At 39.3% G+C, this 21,218-nt stretch overlaps 1 protein-coding gene across 1 annotated transcript in view; it reads right to left on the bottom strand.

Annotated features, from left to right (window-relative positions):
- Positions 1 to 21,218, bottom strand: part of SBF1 (SET binding factor 1) — a gene marked incomplete in the record, with an annotated part of 739,370 nt that overhangs the window by 338,413 nt on the left and 379,739 nt on the right. Inside the window, 2 exon segments of the mRNA XM_053716293.1 lie at positions 1,119 to 1,274; positions 1,885 to 1,953. Coding sequence (XP_053572268.1) covers positions 1,119 to 1,274; positions 1,885 to 1,953 — 225 coding nt within the window.

Below are 21,218 nucleotides of genomic sequence, written 5' to 3'. Positions count from 1 at the left end.
GTAACCTGGGCACAATCACTCCATAACACTGTATGTATATTGTAACTCAGAGCATAAGCCCACACGTGACTTATAATGATACACACTGTAACCTTGCACTGTTGCTTCAGTAACCTGGGTATAATCACTCCATAAGACTGTATGTATATTGTAACTCAGAGCATAAGCCCAGACGTGACTTATAATGATACACACTGTAACCTTGCACTGTTGTTTCAGTAACCTGGGCACAATCACTCCATAACACTGTATGTATATTGTAACTCAGAGCATAAGCCCACACGTGACTTATAATGATACACACTGTAACCTTGCACTGTTGCTTCAGTAACCTGGGCATAATCACTCCATAAGACTGTATGTATATTGTAACTCAGAGCATAAGCCCACACGTGACTTATAATGATACACACTGTAACCTTGCACTGTTGCTTCAGTAACCTGGGCACAATCACTCCATAACACTGTATGTATATTGTAACTCAGAGCATAAGCCCACACGTGACTTATAATGATACACACTGTAACCTTGCACTGTTGCTTCAGTAACCTGGGCACAATCACTCCATAACACTGTATGTATATTGTAACTCAGAGCATAAGCCCAGACGTGACTTATAATGATACACACTGTAACCTTGCACTGTTGCTTCAGTAACCTGGGTATAATCACTCCATAACACTGTATGTATATTGTAACTCAGAGCATAAGCCCAGACGTGACTTATAATGATACACACTGTAACCTTGCACTGTTGCTTCAGTAACCTGGGTATAATCACTCCATAAGACTGTATGTATATTGTAACTCAGAGCATAAGCCCAGACGTGACTTATAATAATACACACTGTAACCTTGCACTGTTGCTTCAGTAACCTGGGCACAATCACTCCATAACACTGTATGTATATTGTAACTCAGAGCATAAGCCCAGACGTGACTTATAATGATACACACTGTAACCTTGCACTGTTGCTTCAGTAACCTGGGCACAATCACTCCATAACACTGTATGTATATTGTAACCCAGTTAGAGCAGAAGCCCATACGTGACTTTACAACACACAATGTAAATTGGGAAACATCATCTAAATACACGGAGGAAATGGCACGTTACCAAGTCAGCAGCATTTTCTTCTGGGCTTAGATATAGCGCCCGGATGTGATTCTGGACATCCCCATAGAACATTGACTCCCAGAACTGCATATTAGTCCAAACGAGATGTTCCTGAACACAGCTGTATGCAAACTGAGTGATACCCGGACTTAACTTCTAATGGCGAGAAAGAGAAAGCATGCTCAGCATTTGTTAGCATTAAAAACAGCGAGAGAAGGAAAAAAGCGAAGTGAGAGGGGAACTCTAAGGGGAGTTAGAAATATAGAGAAGGAAAGTGAAGTGGTTAGTTGGGAAAGTGCGAAAAGGAGGACGAAGAGCTGAGGATGGAAAAACATTGCCATTTAACCCCTAAGGGAGCACCATTTAACCCCTAAATCAGAATGTCTGAGATAGTCATATTTTCAGAAATAATTATAAAAACGGTCACATACTAGAGACAGGTTTGTCTTATATCTAGACATAGTATTTATTAGACACAAACAGCAGCAGGGGAAGTGAGTTACGTGAAGGGAACATATACAAAGCACTAATAAAATGCATCATATTCGACTACAGGCTTGAGATTAATCGGTGCAAAGATAAGCTTTGCAGCAGGGCACTGTGGGAATACAGGAACGCCTACACATCAGATAGAGATATGAAGATAAACTTCTTCATTCACCATTGTCTAATGTGAGGTGTAGTTGTACAGCAGTAGATCACATCTATTGGATTGGAGAGATGAAGGAACTGTTCTGGTCACCTGCATGTAGACAATCACACTTACCCTGCAAAAAGCAGTGACCAAGGGCAGCAGCGCAGCGGCGATGGCGTGTTCATCTAGTGACGTGCAGTCCTGAGAGAGAGGTTAGAGGGGAACATATGAAGGAGCAATAAGCTAAATATGATACATTACTGATAACATGGTCTATTGTGAAGGTCCCACAGAACAGAAGGAGGAAACTAAATGCTTGATTGGGGGGGCACTTTTTGCAGCCTCTGTAACTGAGGTGACGTAGTATGGCAGTGCGCCAGAAGGGATTACTTCTGTGGCTCTAGCACGGGAAGTCCAAAACTTTTAAAGCATAACTTTTATTGTGACAAGGTAAAATAACGCAACTATTCACAGCAATAGACAAAGCACTAGTATAGAGATCCTGCGCCTTTTGTGCTGGAGGGCACTTCATCAGGGAACGCCTTTTATACATGAAACCAAAGGGATGCATACCGATTGCAGAGCAGCTGTGCACGTGGTGCTCTGGAGGCAGAAGGTGCAAATGGCATGAGGCCCAGGGTGCATGTAATACTGGAGGGAACACTCTACTAGCATACAAAAAATGTCACTAAAGGGGAGTGCAACTTGCGTCGGAGTAGCCTAAAACTATAGATAATTATTATAATCAAATCTGCTTATTTTAAAGTAAAAAACACATAATATTTAATGTGGGAAACACTTAAAGTGATTGTAATTCCTAGCGTTTGTTAAACACTTGGATTAACCATCACTAAAAATCAAGTGGAGTTTAAGTGATGAGATATGAAAGAAAAAAAAAAAAAAAAGGTGCTAAACTCACCCATTTTGTGCCATTGCACAGCGCTAAACTCGGCAGCTCTGGCCACCTGCGGCGCATTGCTCTGCTTCAACTGAAAGTGTTCTGTATGCATACACAGCTATTAGTTTAGAGGTGCACGCGGCCGTGGGTGTCAACTGAAAGTGTTCTGTATGCACACACAGCTATTAGTTTAGAGGTGCACGCGGCCGTGGGTGTCAACTGAAAGTGTTCTGTATGCACACACAGCTATTAGTTTAGAGGTGCAAGCGGCCGTGGGTGTCAACTGAAAGTGTTCTGTATGCATACACAGCTATTAGTTTAGAGGTGCACGCGGCCGTGGGTGTCAACTGAAAGTGTTCTGTATGCACACACAGCTATTAGTTTAGAGGTGCACGCGGCCGTGGGTGTCAACTGAAAGTGTTCTGTATGCACACACAGCTATTAGTTTAGAGGTGCACACGGCCGTGGGTGTCAACTGAAAGTGTTCTGTATGCACACACAGCTATTAGTTTAGAGGTGCACGCGGCCGTGGGTGTCAACTGAAAGTGTTCTGTATGCACACACAGCTATTAGTTTAGAGGTGCACGCGGCCGTGCGTGTCAACTGAAAGTGTTCTGTATGCACACACAGCTATTAGTTTAGAGGTGCACGCGGCCGTGGGTGTCAACTGAAAGTGTTCTGTATGCATACACAGCTATTAGTTTAGAGGTGCAAGCGGCCGTGCGTGTCAACTGAAAGTGTTCTGTATGCACACACAGCTATTAGTTTAGAGGTGCACGCGGCCGTGCGTGTCAACTGAAAGTGTTCTGTATGCACACACAGCTATTAGTTTAGAGGTGCAAGCGGCCGTGCGTGTCAACTGAAAGTGTTCTGTATGCACACACAGCTATTAGTTTAGAGGTGCACGCGGCCGTGCGTGTCAACTGAAAGTGTTCTGTATGCACACACAGCTATTAGTTTAGAGGTGCACGCGGCCGTGCGTGTCAACTGAAAGTGTTCTGTATGCACACACAGCTATTAGTTTAGAGGTGCACACGGCCGTGGGTGTCAACTGAAAGTGTTCTGTATGCACACACAGCTATTAGTTTAGAGGTGCACGTGGCCGTGCGTGTCAACTGAAAGTGTTCTGTATGCATACACAGCTATTAGTTTAGAGGTGCACGCGGCCGTGGGTGTCAACTGAAAGTGTTCTGTATGCACACACAGCTATTAGTTTAGAGGTGCACACGGCCGTGGGTGTCAACTGAAAGTGTTCTGTATGCACACACAGCTATTAGTTTAGAGGTGCAAGCGGCCGTGGGTGTCAACTGAAAGTGTTCTGTATGCACACACAGCTATTAGTTTAGAGGTGCAAGCGGCCGTGCGTGTCAACTGAAAGTGTTCTGTATGCATACACAGCTATTAGTTTAGAGGTGCACGTGGCCGTCAACTGAAAGTGTTCTGTATGCACACACAGCTATTAGTTTAGAGGTGCAAGCGGCCGTGCGTGTCAACTGAAAGTGTTCTGTATGCACACACAGCTATTAGTTTAGAGGTGCAAGCGGCCGTGGGTGTCAACTGAAAGTGTTCTTTATGCACACACAGCTATTAGTTTAGAGGTGCAAGCGGCCGTGGGTGTCAACTGAAAGTGTTCTGTATGCACACACAGCTAATAGTTTAGAGGTGCACGCGGCCGTGGGTGGCCTTAGCTGCTGAGTTTAGCACCTTTTTTACATATCGCATCACTTAAACTCCACTTGATTTTTAGTGATGGCAATTCCTAGCTTTTGTTAAATACTATTTACTATCACTTTAACGAATTAATTAAAAAGGAAATTATCTCTGAACAACAAAATATATGCTTACCAGATAAATTATTTTCTTTCTTGGCAGGGAGATTCCACAAATTCATTCATCACTGTTGGGAATACAACACCTGGCCACCAGGAGGAGGCAAAGACAACCCAACCAAAGCTTTAAGTATCCTTCCCACTTCCCCTACCCAAAAAAGAAAATTTATGCTTGGCTGATAAAGTTATTTCTTTTTTGACACAATGAGTCCACGGATCATCTTAATTACTAATGGGATATTCACCTTCTGGTCAGCAGGAGGCAAAGAGCACCACAGCAGAGCTGTATATATAGCTCCTTCCTTCCCTCCCACTCCAGTCATTCGACCGAAGTTAGGAAGAGAAAGGAAAAGCCAAGGTGCAGAGGTGCCTGAAGTTTACAATAACCCACAGCCGGTCTAAAAGAACAGGGCGGGCCTTGGACTCATCGTGTTAAAAAATAAATAAATTTATCAGGTAAGCATAAATTTTCTTTTCTTTTTTAAGACACGATGAGTCCACGGATCATCTTATTTACTAATGGGATTCAATACCCAAGCTAGAGTACACAGATGATACGGGAGATACAAGACAGGGAACCTAAATGGAAGGCACCACTGCTTGAAGAACCTTTCTCCCAAAAGTGACCTCAGCCGAGGCAAAAGTGTCAAATTTGTAGAACTTTGAAAAAGTGTGAAGAGAGGACCAAGTTGCAGCCTTTCAAATCTGTTCCACAGAAGCTTAATTTTTGAACGCCCATGAGGAAGCAACAGCCCTTGTGGAGTGACCCGTAACACTCTCGGGAGGCTGCTGTCCAGCAGTCTCATCTGCAAAACGTATGATACTCTTCATCCACAAACAAAGAAGAAGACTGACGAAAGTCCTTAGTCGCCTGCAGATAAAACCTTAAAGCACACCACACGTCGAAATTGTGCAGAAGTCTTTCTTTCTGAGAAGAAGGATTAGGACACAAAGAAGGAACAACAATCCTGAATAATGTTCCGATCAGAAACAACCTTAGTAGTAGATAGTAAGGTTAAGGAACCAAAAGGGGGTTTGTGACATTGATTTATTCAGTGTATAATTCTACACTTGACTTCAAATAGCAAATGAAAATAAATTACACTTTATTGAACAAGTATGCTAGAAACAGACGTTACTGGTAGGGGGTGTTGATAAGGATAGTAGATCCAGGGCTAAATAACCTCTGAACAATATTCCAAATCCTTACGAAACCAACATCCCCCCACTGGTAATTAAACAAGTAAAAATTGGGTGGTATAGTGGGCTAATGAAGAATGGGATAAGTCACTTCCATAATTCAAATGGTTAGCAGCCTTTATTCTATAACACCCAAAGGTTAAAATTAGGGCTAGTGGACAAGGTGTGGCGTGTCTGGTCAAGCAATCACAAAGGGTAAGGAAGTTAGCAAAATGGTAGTTTCATTCACACAGGCATACACATCTATGCACTAGCTATGCGCTCAAAGGCGTCCTCCTACCTGCGTACTGCTCTGATTCAACAGAGTCAGCCGATTGCTAGCTAGAATCCCTATCGTGTAGAGCTTCTCACACATACGATAAGCATTCAGAGGTATTCGCAACTATATAGTGATGGAGATGTGCTAAATTTAAACTGTCAGCTAATTATTGCACTAGGTTAGATACAAGTAGTTACACTTATTCAAAGTCACAAGTTACTTAGTAGCCTAGCATGTAGCGTAATAGCGTATTATGCTTACCAAAATAACAAACTTGGTAACCTGGCATTTAAGCATAATGGCGAGTATGCTAGTAAAATAACAGTATATCAACATTCCCCCATATGGTCACAAATATAGTGCAAAGTATTAGGCGGTATAAGGCTTTCAAACCGCTAGTATTCATTTTAAGTATGTGAGCGTTGAGACCAGTTAAGTTAGATCACGCTGTTACACCAAAGGCCACGCCCACCGACGCGTTTACGTCACAGAATGTGACTTCGTCAGGGCATAGGGCCAGCCCAGCGTTTGATGCGGTTAGTTATAGTGATCCGTCGTCATGGCAACGTATGTAATCAATATACAATAGTCACGGAGGTGTAAACTCTGCTGTGGCCTCATTCTATTACGCAACTTTTTAACACGATACATTGAATATACATTCTGCCTTTAAAGAATTTGTCATTAATAAAGCTGTTAGAACAAACCGAGCATGTAGAATGTATGTTTAACATTTCATTTAAAGTAAAGCGCTCATGTACTAAGATGTATTGTACACTTAAATTCATTCACAAGTGCAGTTGTGGAATATTAAATTTCCTAGGTATCTTAAAAGTATTAGAGAGGGGTATGTATTAATTACAAAGAATATCAATTAGTATTACAGAAATTTCCTAGGTAGAATGTGCTAGTAATTATTATATTTATATTCAGAGGATGGGAATAATATACTCATAGGATTTCTTTGTGGACATTAGTTATAGTTGCCCATAGTATTCCACCTAAAATATCATACAAAGTTTAGTATTGACACATTGGTGTTTCAAAAGGGGGGTTACAGATAGAATAAATACTTGTTAAGGAAATAGATTTACATCATCTGTTATACACAATGATGTATCAGTTAGTATGAAGTGATCGTTGTGTATTAAAAATTATTAATTTAGATAGTATCAACTCAGTTATATACTGTTGCAAAATTATACATTAATACATCCACTTGGATTACTTCATGTTGGGTAACAGGATACCCTCAGTTGTTAGTAATGTTTATTCGTAACCCCAATGTATATAATTCAATGGTCATACAGAGATGGTCTGCGATTAATGTTCATGATCATGAATCCAAGAGGAGATGTATATCATAAACCATAGTCTATAAGAAGCATTTGTATGATATTGCTTCATTTAGTCCCCTAGGTGAGGTGGATTTTAATTCATGAATTCTCCCTTTCAATTTTATTTGTTCAATTGCACAGAAATAAATTTCATATTTATGTCCCTGATGTTCATTATTCATATGTTGTGCTACCGGAACATTTCTGTTCCATTTGATGTCACCTATATGTTCTAGCACTCTGGTTCGTAGCTCTCTTGAGGTCTCACCCACATAGATTTTTGGGCATTTGCACATAGCAATATATATAACTTGCTTAGATCTACAGATTAGAAAATCTTTAATTTCATACTGTTTTTCTGTGTCGGGGTGTGTGAAGGTTTTTGTGGGGGTCATGTTCTTACAGGCTTGGCATCTTCCACATTTATAGAAACCTTTGGTTTCTCTCAACCAAGTTCTTGGTAAGTCTTTTGAGTAATGACTCTCCATAAGTATGTCTTTAAGGTTTTTGGACCTTCTATACGTAATATTAGTTTTTTCAGAAATTACTTCTTTGAGGTCATCGTCTTCTTGAATAACATGCCAATGTCTTTGGATGATATTCTTTATGCAGACATTTTTGTCATCGTATGTTCCGATGATTCTTATGGACTGTTGTTCATTTATTGGTTGTACATTAACTTGGTTACTGGTTTCCAGTAGTGTAGTTCTATCCAATAGTTTAGCTCTTTGATAAGCCTTATTAAGGCATCTGCCTGGGTACCCTCTTTCTTTAAACCTTCTTTGTAATTCCCTCGCTTCAGTCTCAAAATCTAGTTCTGTGCTGCAATTTCGTCTGGCTCTTAAATATTGGCCAAACGGAATGCCCATTTTCAATTTCTTTGGGTGATAGCTCTCCCATTTGAGGAGACTGTTAGTAGCTGTCTCTTTTCTATACAATTTTGTATTCAGCGTGCCATCATTCTCTTTTCTAATTTCTAGATCTAGAAATGAAATTTTGTTTGAATCTATGGTTGAGGTGTACCTCATTCCATCTTTGTTGTTATTCAGCCATAACATGAATTTTTCAAAGTCATTTTTTGTACCTGTCCATAGAATTAGAACATAATCTATATATCTGATATATAGATCCATATATTGCATATATGGGTTCATATCTTCATTAAGTATACTTTTATTCTCAATCCACCCCAGGAACATATTGGCATAAGTAGGAGCACAGCAAGTACCCATTGCTGTGCCCCTTTTCTGTAGATAGATCTTTTTATTGAATAGAAAATAGTTATGTCTTAATACATAGTCTAGTAAATCAATGACAAAGTCCTCTTCATCATTTTTTGTTGGATTTACTGTTCTCAGAAAGAAAGTGACTGCTTCCAAGCCCAAATTATGGGATATATTAGAATATAGACTTTCAACGTCTATACTGGCCAGCAAAGTATTGTCACTGACTATAACATCAGCCAGGCATTTTAAGACGTCTTTAGTATCTTGTACATGAGATGTAAGAGTGTGTACAAAGTGTCTCAGTTTTTTGTCTAAAAAGATGCTTGCATTTTCAGTGATACAGCCATTGCCGGAGACTATGGGTCTACCGGGCGGGTTTGTCATATTCTTATGAACCTTAGGAAGGCTATAGAAAGTAGCCATTCTTGGAGACATATTAAACGTAAACTGATGTTCTGCTTTTGTAATTACCCTTTCTTGTAGACCCCTATCCAAGAGGGATCTCAATTCCCTTTTAAAGGTATCAGTTGGATCATGTGTAAGGACTTTGTAATTATCTGTGTTACTCAGAATATCAGTGCATATTTCTTCATATTGAGAGTTGCTCATAATGACCATATTTCCTCCCTTATCTGCATTTTTTATGGTAATCTCCTTATTGTTTTGTAATTTCTGGAGGGCTTTTCGTTCTTTATAACTCAAGTTTTTTTGCACTTTATTCTTTTTATTGATCTCCTCTATTTCCGTTGTAACTAGGGAGACAAATTTATCAATAGATGGATATTTAGAGATCGCTGGCATAAAATTACTTTTTGGTTTTTGCTTTCCTTGTTTCTGGAATCTCTACATTTTCATTGAGTAATGATAACATTAAATTAACCATTTCATGGTCCTCTTGTTCTATACCCATATTGGTCAGGGAATTTGTGTTAGCATTTTTATGAAACTTATGTAGTGCAAGTTTTCTAGCGAACAGGTGTATGTCCTTGATCCAATTGAATGTGTCATGGTGTGGGGTGGGTACAAAAGTTAGTCCTTTAGATAGTAGTGTGTGGTGTTCTTTTTCCAATTGTGTTTCAGTCAAATTTATAATTTGTAAATTATCCATAACTACTTCTGTTTGCTGGTGGATTTTGGTTTGTTTTGTTGCCTCGTTCTTATTGTTCTCTTTGGGGGGAACAGATCTTTCTCTAAAAAAATATGTGTAATGGACGGTTCTGTTATGGCGGCACTTGTTGTGGGTGTTTGTATTAATTCCTCATCAGAGGGTTCTGAGTCTGTAGACTCAGAACCCTCTGATGAGGAATTGATACAAATATGGTCATTATGAGCAACTCTCAATATGAAGAAATATGCACTGATATTCTAAGTAACACAGATAATTACAAAGTCCTTACACGTGATCCAACTGATACCTTTAAAAGGGAATTGAGATCCCTCTTGGATAGGGGTCTACAAGAAAGGGTAATTACAAAAGCAGAACATCAGTTTATGTTTAATATGTCTCCAAGAATAGCTACTTTCTATAGCCTTCCTAAGGTTCATAAGAATATGACAAACCCACCCGGTAGACCCATAGTCTCCGGCAATGGCTGTATCACTGAAAATGCAAGCATCTTTTTAGACAAAAAACTGAGACACTTTGTACACACTCTTACATCTCACGTACAAGATACTAAAGACGTCTTAAAATGCCTGGCTGATGTTATAGTCAGTGACAATACTTTGCTGGCCAGTATAGACGTTGAAAGTCTATATTCTAATATATCCCATAATTTGGGCTTGGAAGCAGTCACTTTCTTTCTGAGAACAGTAAATCCAACAAAAAATGATGAAGATGACTTTGTCATTGATTTACTAGACTATGTATTAAGACATAACTATTTTCTATTCAATAAAAAGATCTATCTACAGAAAAGGGGCACAGCAATGGGTACTTGCTGTGCTCCTACTTATGCCAATATGTTCCTGGGGTGGATTGAGAATAAAAGTATACTTAATGAAGATGTGAACCCATATATGCAATATATGGATCTATATATCAGATATATAGATGATATTCTAATTCTATGGACAGGTACAAAAAATGACTTTGAAAAATTCATGTTATGGCTGAATAACAACAAAGATGGAATGAGGTACACCTCAACCATAGATTCAAACAAAATTTCATTTCTAGATCTAGAAATTAGAAAAGAGAATGATGGCACGCTGAATACAAAATTGTATAGAAAAGAGACAGCTACTAACAGTCTCCTCAAATGGGAGAGCTATCACCCAAAGAAATTGAAAATGGGCATTCCGTTTGGCCAATATTTAAGAGCCAGACGAAATTGCAGCACAGAACTAGATTTTGAGACTGAAGCGAGGGAATTACAAAGAAGGTTTAAAGAAAGAGGGTACCCAGGCAGATGCCTTAAAAAGGCTTATCAAAGAGCTAAACTATTGGATAGAACTACACTATTGGAAACCAGTAACCAAGTTAATGTACAACCAATAAATGAACAACAGTCCATAAGAATCATCGGAACATACAATGACAAAAATGTCTGCATAAAGAATATCATCCAAAGACATTGGCATGTTATTCAAGAAGACGATGACCTCAAAGAAGTAATTTCTGAAAAAACTAATATTACGTATAGAAGGTCCAAAAACCTTAAAGACATACTTATGGAGAGTCATTACTCAAAAGACTTACCAAGAACTTGGTTGAGAGAAACCAAAGGTTTCTATAAATGTGGAAGATGCCAAGCCATTAAGAACATGACCCCCACAAAAACCTTCACACACCCCGACACAGAAAAACAGTATGAAATTAAAGATTTTCTAAACTGTAGATCTAAGCAAGTTATATATATCGCTATGTGCAAATGCCCAAAAATCTATGTGGGTGAGACCTCAAGAGAGCTACGAACCAGAGTGCTAGAACATATAGGTGACATCAAATGGAACAGAAATGTTCCGGTAGCACAACATATGAATAATGAACATCAGGGACATAAATATGAAATTTATTTCTGTGCAATTGAACAAATAAAATTGAAAGGGAGAAGGGGCGATATTACCAAAATGTTACTACAGAAAGAATGTAGATGGATTCATGAATTAAAATCCACCTCACCTAGGGGACTAAATGAAGCAATATCATACAAATGCTTCTTATAGACTATGGTTTATGATATACATCTCCTCTTGGATTCATGAACATTAATCGCAGACCATCTCTGTATGACCATTGAATTATATACATTGGGGTTACGAATAAACATTACTAACAACTGAGGGTATCCTGTTACCCAACATGAAGTAATCCAAGTGGATGTATTAATGTATAATTTTGCAACAGTATATAACTGAGTTGATACTATCTAAATTAATAATTTTTAATACACAACGATCACTTCATACTAACTGATACATCATTGTGTATAACAGATGATGTAAATCTATTTCCTTAACAAGTATTTATTCTATCTGTAACCCCCCTTTTGAAACACCAATGTGTCAATACTAAACTTTGTATGATATTTTAGGTGGAATACTATGGGCAACTATAACTAATGTCCACAAAGAAATCCTATGGAGTATATTATTCCCATCCTCTGAATATAAATATAATAATTACTAGCACATTCTACCTAGGAAATTTCTGTAATACTAATTGATATTCTTTGTAATTAATACATACCCCTCTCTAATACTTTTAAGATACCTAGGAAATTTAATATTCCACAACTGCACTTGTGAATGAATTTAAGTGTACAATACATCTTAGTACATGAGCGCTTTACTTTAAATGAAATGTTAAACATACATTCTACATGCTCGGTTTGTTCTAACAGCTTTATTAATGACAAATTCTTTAAAGGCAGAATGTATATCCAATGTATCGTGTTAAAAAGTTGCGTAATAGAATGAGGCCACAGCGGAGTTTACACCTCCGTGACTATTGTATATTGATTACATACGTTGCCATGACGACGGATCACTATAACTAACCGCATCAAACGCTGGGCTGGCCCTATGCCCTGACGAAGTCACGTTCTGTGACGGAAACGCATCGGTGGGCGTGGCCTTTGGTGTAACAGCGTGATCCAACTTAACTGGTCTCAACGCTCACATACTTAAAATGAATACTAGCGGTTTGAAAGCCTTATACCGCCTAATACTTTGCACTATATTTGTGACCATATGGGGGAATGTTGATATACTGTTATTTTACTAGCATACTCGCCATTATGCTTAAATGCCAGGTTACCAAGTTTGTTATTTTGATAAAGCATAATACGCTATTACGCTACATGCTAGGCTACTAAGTAACTTGTGACTTTGAATAAGTGTAACTACTTGTATCTAACCTAGTGCAATAATTAGCTGACAGTTTAAATTTAGCACATCTCCATCACTATATAGTTGCGAATACCTCTGAATGCTTATCATTGTATGTGTGAGAAGCTCTACACGATAGGGATTCTAGCTAGCAATCGGCTGACTCTGTTGAATCAGAGCAGTACGCAGGTAGGAGGACGCCTTTGAGCGCATAGCTAGTGCATAGATGTGTATGCCTGTGTGAATGAAACTACCATTTTGCTAACTTCCTTACCCTTTGTGATTGCTTGACCAGACACGCCACACCTTGTCCACTAGCCCTAATTTTAACCTTTGGGTGTTATAGAATAAAGGCTGCTAACCATTTGAATTATGGAAGTGACTTATCCCATTCTTCATTAGCCCACTATACCACCCAATTTTTACTTGTTTAATTACCAGTGGGGGGATGTTGGTTTCGTAAGGATTTGGAATATTGTTCAGAGGTTATTTAACCCTGGATCTACTATCCTTATCAACACCCCCTACCAGTAAAGTCTGTTTCTAGCATACTTGTTCAATAAAGTGTAATTTATTTTCATTTGCTATCAGAAACAACCTTAGGAAGAAATCCTAATTTAGTACGTAAAAATACCTTATCTGAATAGAAAATAAGATAAGGAAACTCATACTGTAATGCCAAGAGCTCTGACACTCTCCGAACAGAAGAAATAGCAACAAGAAATAAAACTTTCCAAAATAACAACTAATTATCGAGGGAACGCATAGGCTCAAATGGAGCCCCTTGAAGAACTCTGAGGACTAAATTCAGACTCCATGGAGGAGTAACTGGTTTGAACACAGGCCTGATCCTGACCAAGGCCTGACAAAAAGATTGTACATCTGGGACATCTGCCAGACGTTTGTGTAACAAAATAGATAAAGGCAGAGATATGACCCTTCAGGAAACTTGTCGATAAACCTTTCTCCAAACCCTCTTGGAGAAAGGACAAAATTCTAGGAATCCTAACTCTACTCCATGAGTAGCCCATGGATTCACACCAATCCATATCTTATGATAAATTTTTCTAGAGACAGGCTTATGAGCCTGAATCATGGTTTCAATGACCGAGTCAGAAAAACATAATTTATGTAAGAACTTACCTGATAAATTCATTTCTTTCATATTGGCAAAAGTCCATGAGCTAGTGACGTATGGGATATACATTCCTACCAGGAGGGGCAAAGTTTCCCAAACCTCAAAATGCCTATAAATACACCCCCCACCACACCCACAATTCAGTTTAACGAATAGCCAAGAAGTGGGGTGATAAGAAAGGAGCGAAAGCATCAACAAGGAATTGGAATAATTGTGCTTTATACAAAAAAATCATAACCACCACAAAAAGGGTGGGCCTCATGGACTCTTGCCAATATGAAAGAAATGAATTTATCAGGTAAGTTCTTACATAAATTATGTTTTCTTTCATGTAATTGGCAAGAGTCCATGAGCTAGTGACGTATGGGATAGCAAATACCCAAGATGCGGAACTCCCCACAAGAGTAACTAGAGAGGGAGGGATACAAAAAAAGACAGCCAATTCCGCTAAAAAAAATAATCCACAACCCAACTCAAAAAGTTTTAATCTTATAATAAAAAAAACTGAAATTATAAGCAGAAGAATCAAACTGAAACAGCTGCCTGAAGAACTTTTCTACCAAAAACTGCTTCTGAAGAAGAAAAAACATCAAAATGGTAGAATTTAGTAAAAGTATGCAAAGAAGACCAAGTTGCTGCTTTGCAAATCTGATCAACAGAAGCATCATTCTTAAAAGCCCAGGAAGTAGAAACTGACCTAGTAGAATGAGCCATAATCCTCTGAGGCGGGGATTTACCCGACTCCAAATAAGCATGATGAATCAAAAGCTTTAACCAAGATGCCAAAGAAATGGCAGAAGCCTTCTGACCTTTCCTAGAACCAGAAAAGATAACAAATAGACTAGAAGTCTTTCTGAAATCTTTAGTAGCTTCAACATAATATTTCAAAGCTCTTACCACGTCCAAAGAATGTAAAGATCTTTCCAAAGAATTCTTAGGATTAGGACACAACGAAGGGACAACAATTTCTCTACTAATGTTGTTGGAATTCACAACTTTAGGTAAAAATTTAAATGAAGTCCGCAAAACCGCCTTATCCTGATGAAAAATCAGAAAAGGAGACTCACAAGAAAGAGCAGATAATTCAGAAACTCTTCTAGCAGAAGAGATGGCCAAAAGAAACAATACTTTCCAAGAAAGTAATTTAATGTCCAGAGAATGCATAGGCTCAAACGGAGGAGCCTGTAAAGCCCTAAAAACCAAATTAAGACTCCAAGGAGGAGAAATTGGCTTAATGACAGGCTTGATACGAACCAAAGCCTGTACAAAACAATGAATGTCAGGAAGATTAGCAATTTTTCTGTGGAACAGAACAGAAAGAGCAGAGATTTGTCCTTTGAAGGAACTTGCAGACAACCCCTTATCCAAACCATCCTGAAGAAACTGTAAAATTCTAGGAATTCTAAAAGAATGCCAAGAGAATTTATGAGAAGAACACCATGAAATGTAAGTCTTCCAAACTCGGTAATAAATCTTTCTAGACACAGATTTGTGAGCCTGCAACATAGTATTAATCACTGAGTCAGAGAAACCTCTATGACTAAGCACTAAACGTTCAATCTCCATACCTTCAAATTTAATGATTTGAGATCCTGATGGAAAAATGGACCTTGAGATAGGTCTGGCCTTAACGGAAGTGGCCAAGGTTGGCAACTGGACATCCGAGCAAGATCCGCATACCAAAACCTGTGTGGCCATGCTGGAGCCACCAGCAATTCAAATGACCTCTCCATTATGATTTTGGAAATCACTCTTGGAAGAAGAACTAGAGGCGGAAAGATATAAGCAGGTTGATAATTCCAAGGAAGTGACAACGCATCCACTGCTTCCGCCTGAGGATCCCTGGATCTGGACAGATACCTGGAAAGTTTCCTGTTTAGATGAGAAGCCATCAGATCTATTTCTGGAAGCCCCCACATCTGAACAATCTGAAGAAACACATCTGGGTGAAGAGACCATTCTCCCGGATATAAAGTCTGGCGACTGAGATAATCCGCTTCCCAATTGTCTATACCTGGGATATGGACCGCAGAGATTAGACAGGAGCTGGATTCCGCCCATGCAAGTATCCGAGATACTACTTTCATAGCTTGAGGACTGTGAGTCCCACCTTGATGATTGACATACGCCACGGTTGTGAGATTGTCTGTCTGAAAACAAATAAATGGTTCTCTCTTCAAAAGAGGCCAAAACTGAAGAGCTCTGAGAATCGCACGGAGTTCCAAAATATTGATTGGTAATCTCGCCTCTTGAGATTTCCAAACCCCCTGCGCTGTCAGAGATCCCCAGACAGCTCCCCAACCTGAAAGACTTGCATCTGTTGAAATCACAGTCCAGGTTGGACGAACAAAAGAGGCCCCCTGAACCAAACGGTGGTGATCTAACCACCAAGTCAGAGATAGTCGAATACTGGGATTTAAGGATATTAATTGTGATATCTTTGTATAATCCCTGCACCATTGGTACAGCATACAAAGCTGAAGAGGTCTCATGTGAAAACGAGCAAAGGGGATCGCGTCCGATGCTGCAGTCATGAGACCTAAAACCTCCATGCACATAGCTACTGAAGGGAATGACTGAGACTGAAGGTTCCGACAAGCTGAAACCAATTTCAGACGTCTTTTGTCTGTTAGAGACAAAGTCATGGATACTGAATCTATTTGGAATCCTAAAAAGGTTGCCCTTGTCTGAGGAATCAAGGAACTTTTTAGTAAATCTTTTAGTAAGTCTTTGAAGAAACAACACTAGTTGATTCGTGTGAGATTCTGCAGAATGTAAAGACTGAGCAAGTACCAAGATATCATCCAAATAAGGAAACACCGCAATACCCCGCTCTCTAATTACAGAGAGTAGGGCACCGAGAACCTTTGAAAAGATCCTTGGAGCTGTTGCTAGGCCAAAAGGAAGAGCAACAGATTGGTAATGCTTGTCTAGAAAAGAGAATCTCAGGAACTGATAGTGATCTGGATGAATCGGAATATGAAGATAAGCATCCTGTAAGTCTATTGTGGACATATAATGCCCTTGCTGAACAAAAGGCAGAATAGTCCTTATAGTCACCATTTTGAATGTTGGTATTCTTACATAACGATTCAAAATTTTTAGATCCAGAACTGGTCTGAAAGAATTCTCTTTCTTTGGAACAATGAACAGATTTGAATAAAACCCCAGACCCCGTTCCAGATATGGAACTGGCACAATTACCCCAGATAACTCCAGGTCTGAAACACACTTCAAGGACCAGTAAACACAATAGATTTGCATAATCAACAAATGTAAGATAACAAGACAATACAATAGCATTTACTCTGAATTTCAAATGAGTAGTAGATTCTTTTCTAACACATTTCAAAGTTATGTATATTTCCACTCCCCCTGTACCATGTGATAGCAATCAGCCAATCACAAATGCATATACGTATAGTCTTAGTTCTTGCACATGCTCAGTAGGAGCTGGTGATTTAAAAAAAGTGTAAATATAAAAGACTGTGCACATTTTTTTTAATGGAAGTAAATTGGAAATTTCTTTAAAATTGCATGCTGTATCTGAATCATGAAAATGTAATAAAACCGGAGTGTCCCTTTCAGGAAAGCCTGAGCCTTTACTGGGTTCACTGGAATGCGTGAGAGAAAGAAACTTCTCACAGACGGTCTTACCTTGAAACCTATTCTGTACCCTTGAGAAACAATGTTCTGAATCCAATGATTTTGCATTGAATTGATCCAAACATCTTTGAAAAATCGTAATCTGCCCCCTACCAGCTGCGTTGGAATGAGGGCCGCATCTTCATGCGGACTTGGGGGCTGGTTTTGATTTTCTAAAAGACTTGGATTTATTCCAGACTGGAGAAGGCTTCCAATTGGAAACCGTTCCTTTAGGGGAAGGGTCAGGTTTCTGTTCCTTATTCTGACGAAAGGAACGAAAACGGTTAGCAGCCCTAAATTTACCCTTAGATTTTTTTATCCTGAGGCAAAAAGGCTCCCTTCCCCCCAGTGACAGTTGAAATTATAGAATCCAACTGAGAACCAAATAATTTATTACCTTGAAAAGATAAGAGATAGCAACGTTGACTTAGAAGTCATATCCGCATTCCAAGATTCAAGCCATAAAGCTCTTCTGGCTAAAATAGCTAAAGACATATACCTGACATCAATTCTAAAGATATAAAAAATGTCATCACAAATGAAATTATTAGCATGTTGAATTAGCTTAACAATGCTATACACATTAGGATCTGGTACTTGTTGCGCTAAAGTTTCCAACCAAAAAGTTAAAGCCGCAGCAACATCAGCCAAAGAAATAGCAGGCCTAAGAAGATGACCTGAACATAAATAAGCCTTCCTTAGATAAGATTCAAGCTTCCTATCAAAAGGATCTTTAAATGAAGTACTATCTGCCGTAGGAATAGGAGTACGCTTAGCAAGAGTAGAGATAGCCCCATCAACTTTGGGGATCTTTTCCCAAAACTCCAATCTATCAGTCGGCAAAGGGAACAGTCTCTTAAAACTTGAAGGAGGAGTAAAATAAGTACCCAGACTATTCCATTCCCTAGAAATTACATCTGAAATAGCATCAGGAACTGGAAAAACCTCTGGAATAACTACATGAGGTTTAAAAAACGAATTTAAACGTTTACTGGTTTTAATATCAAGAGGACTGGTCTCCTCCATATCTAATGCAATCAACACCTCTTTTAATAAAGAACGAATATACTCCATTATAAATAAATATGAAGTTTTGTCAGTGTCAATATCTGAGGTAGAATCTTCTGAACCAAATAGATCCTCATCAGAGATAGATAAATCAGAATGCTGTCGGTCATTTAAAAATTCATTGAATTTATGAGAAGTTTTAAAAGACCTTTTACGTTTATTAGAAGGTGGTATAACAGACAGGGCCTTCTGAATAGAATTATAAACAAATTCTCTCCCATTAACAGGAATATCCTGAACATTAGATGTTGAAGGAACAACAACAGGTAATGGACTACTACTAATGGAAATATTGTCTGCTTTTGAAAGTTTATCATGACAACTAACACAAACTACAGCCGGAGGAACAGTTACCACAAGTTTACAACAAATGTACTTAGCTTTGGTAGAACAGACATCAGGCAGCAGCATTCCAGAAGTAGATTCTGAGACAGGGTCAGATTGAGAAATCTTGCAATATGTAATAGAAAAAACAACATATAAAGCAAAATGATCAATTTCCTTATATGACAGTTTCAGGAATTGGAAAAAATGCAAACAGAATAAGCCTCTGGAAAGCAGAAGCAAAAAGAAATAATGACTTAAATAATGTCGAAAAACTGGCGCCAAGTATGACGCCTACAATTAACAAAATATTTTTTGGCGCCAAGAACGTCTGCACAAACATAGATGACGCAACTACGTGAAAACTCTCGGCGCCAACTAAGACGCCGGAAATAACGTCATTACGTCGACAAACGTAATTCTCGCGCCAAAAAAATCTCGCGCCAAGAATGACGCAATAAATTATAGCATTTTGCGCTCCTGCGAGCCTAACAGCCTGCAATTTAGAAAGAAAGTCAATTTTAAAAATTTTCAGGTAAGCAAAAATGTTATTCATATGCATTTCCCAAAATGAAACTGACAGTCTGTAAGAAGGAAATATACTGATTAACCTGAATCATGGCAAATATAAGTATAAAACATATATTTAAAACATATAAAGTGCCAAACCATAGCTAAGAGTGTCATAAAAAAGAAAACATACTTACCAAAAGATACTCATCTACATAAAGTAGATAACCAAACCAGTACTGAAACGAGAATCAGTAGAGGTAATGGTATATAAGAGTATATCTGCGATCTGAAAAGGGAGGTAGGAGATGAATCTCTACGACCGATAACAGAGAACCTATGAAATAGATCCCCGTTAGGATGACCATTGCATTCAATAGGTAATACTCACTTCACATACCTGTGTCATTCACTGCACTCCAAGAGGAACCGGGCTTCAGCCTGCTGCGAAATGCATATCAACGTAGAAATCTAGCACAAACTTACTTCACCACCTCCATAGGAGGCAAAGTTTGTAAAACTGAATTGTGGGTGTGGTGGGGGGTGTATTTATAGGCATTTTGAGGTTTGGGAAACTTTGCCCCTCCTGGTAGGAATGTATATCCCATACGTCACTAGCTCATGGACTCTTGCCAATTACATGAAAGAAAACCCAGCTTGGATAATATGAAACGTTCAATCTCCAAGCAGTCAGCTTCATAGAAACCAGATTTGGGTCAAGGAGGGGCCCTTGAACTAGAAGGTCCTTCCTCAATGGAAGTCTCCAAGGTGGCAGAGATGACAAGTCCATCAGATCTGCATACCAAATCCTACGAGGCTAAGCCGGTGCTATGAGGATCACTGATGCCCTCTCCTGCTTGATTCGAGCAATGACCCGAGGAAGAAAAGCAAACAAAGGAAATAGCTAGTGAACACTTCCGGATAGAGTTCCCACTCCCCCGGATGAAAGGTCTGCCTGCTCAGGAAATCCGCCTCCCAGTTGACCACCCCTGGGATGTGGATCGCTGACCGGCAGCAAGAATGGGCCTCCGCCCACTGAATTATTTTGGATAGCTCTGTCATCGCTAAGCTACTCCTCGTTCCTCCCTGATGATTGATGTAAGCCACTGACGTTATTTTGTCCGACTGGAACCTGATAAACTGGACCGAGGCTAACTGAAGCCAGGCCAGAAGAACATTGTAGTACGCTCTCAGTTCCAGAATGCGTATAGGAAGAACAGACTCTGGCTGAGTCCAAACCCCCCTGAACCCTTAGGGAGCTCCAGACTGCTCCCCTAGAAGGCTGGCGTCTGTTGTCTCCTGCTCCAGTAGTATTCGAGGAGATAAATCGGTATAATCTCTGTTTCATTGCCTGAGCATGCTTAACTGCAGAGGTCTGAGGTGGAACCGAGCAAAAGGGATGATGTCCATTGCCGCCACCATCAGCCCGATTACCTCCATGCACTGAGCCACTGAAGGCCAACCTTAGAACTTGAGATGATTCTTGTGAATGGCACATGAAGGTACGGGTCCTTTAACTCCACTGCTGTCATAAATTAACATTCTTGGATCAAGGGAAGAATGAAACTAATAGTTTCCATCTTGAAGGACGGTACACTAAGAAATTTGTTTAGACTCTTGAGATCTAAAAAGTGGTCTGAAGGTTCCCTCTTTTTTGGGAACCACACACCGATTGGGATAAAAAACCCAGACCCTGTACC

The sequence above is a fragment of the Bombina bombina genome, chromosome 6, assembly GCF_027579735.1.
Source record: "Bombina bombina isolate aBomBom1 chromosome 6, aBomBom1.pri, whole genome shotgun sequence".
In the NCBI taxonomy this organism is placed as follows: domain Eukaryota; kingdom Metazoa; phylum Chordata; class Amphibia; order Anura; family Bombinatoridae; genus Bombina; species Bombina bombina.
The sequence above is the reverse complement of the archived record's forward strand: the minus strand, read 5'-3'. Positions and strand labels throughout refer to the sequence as shown.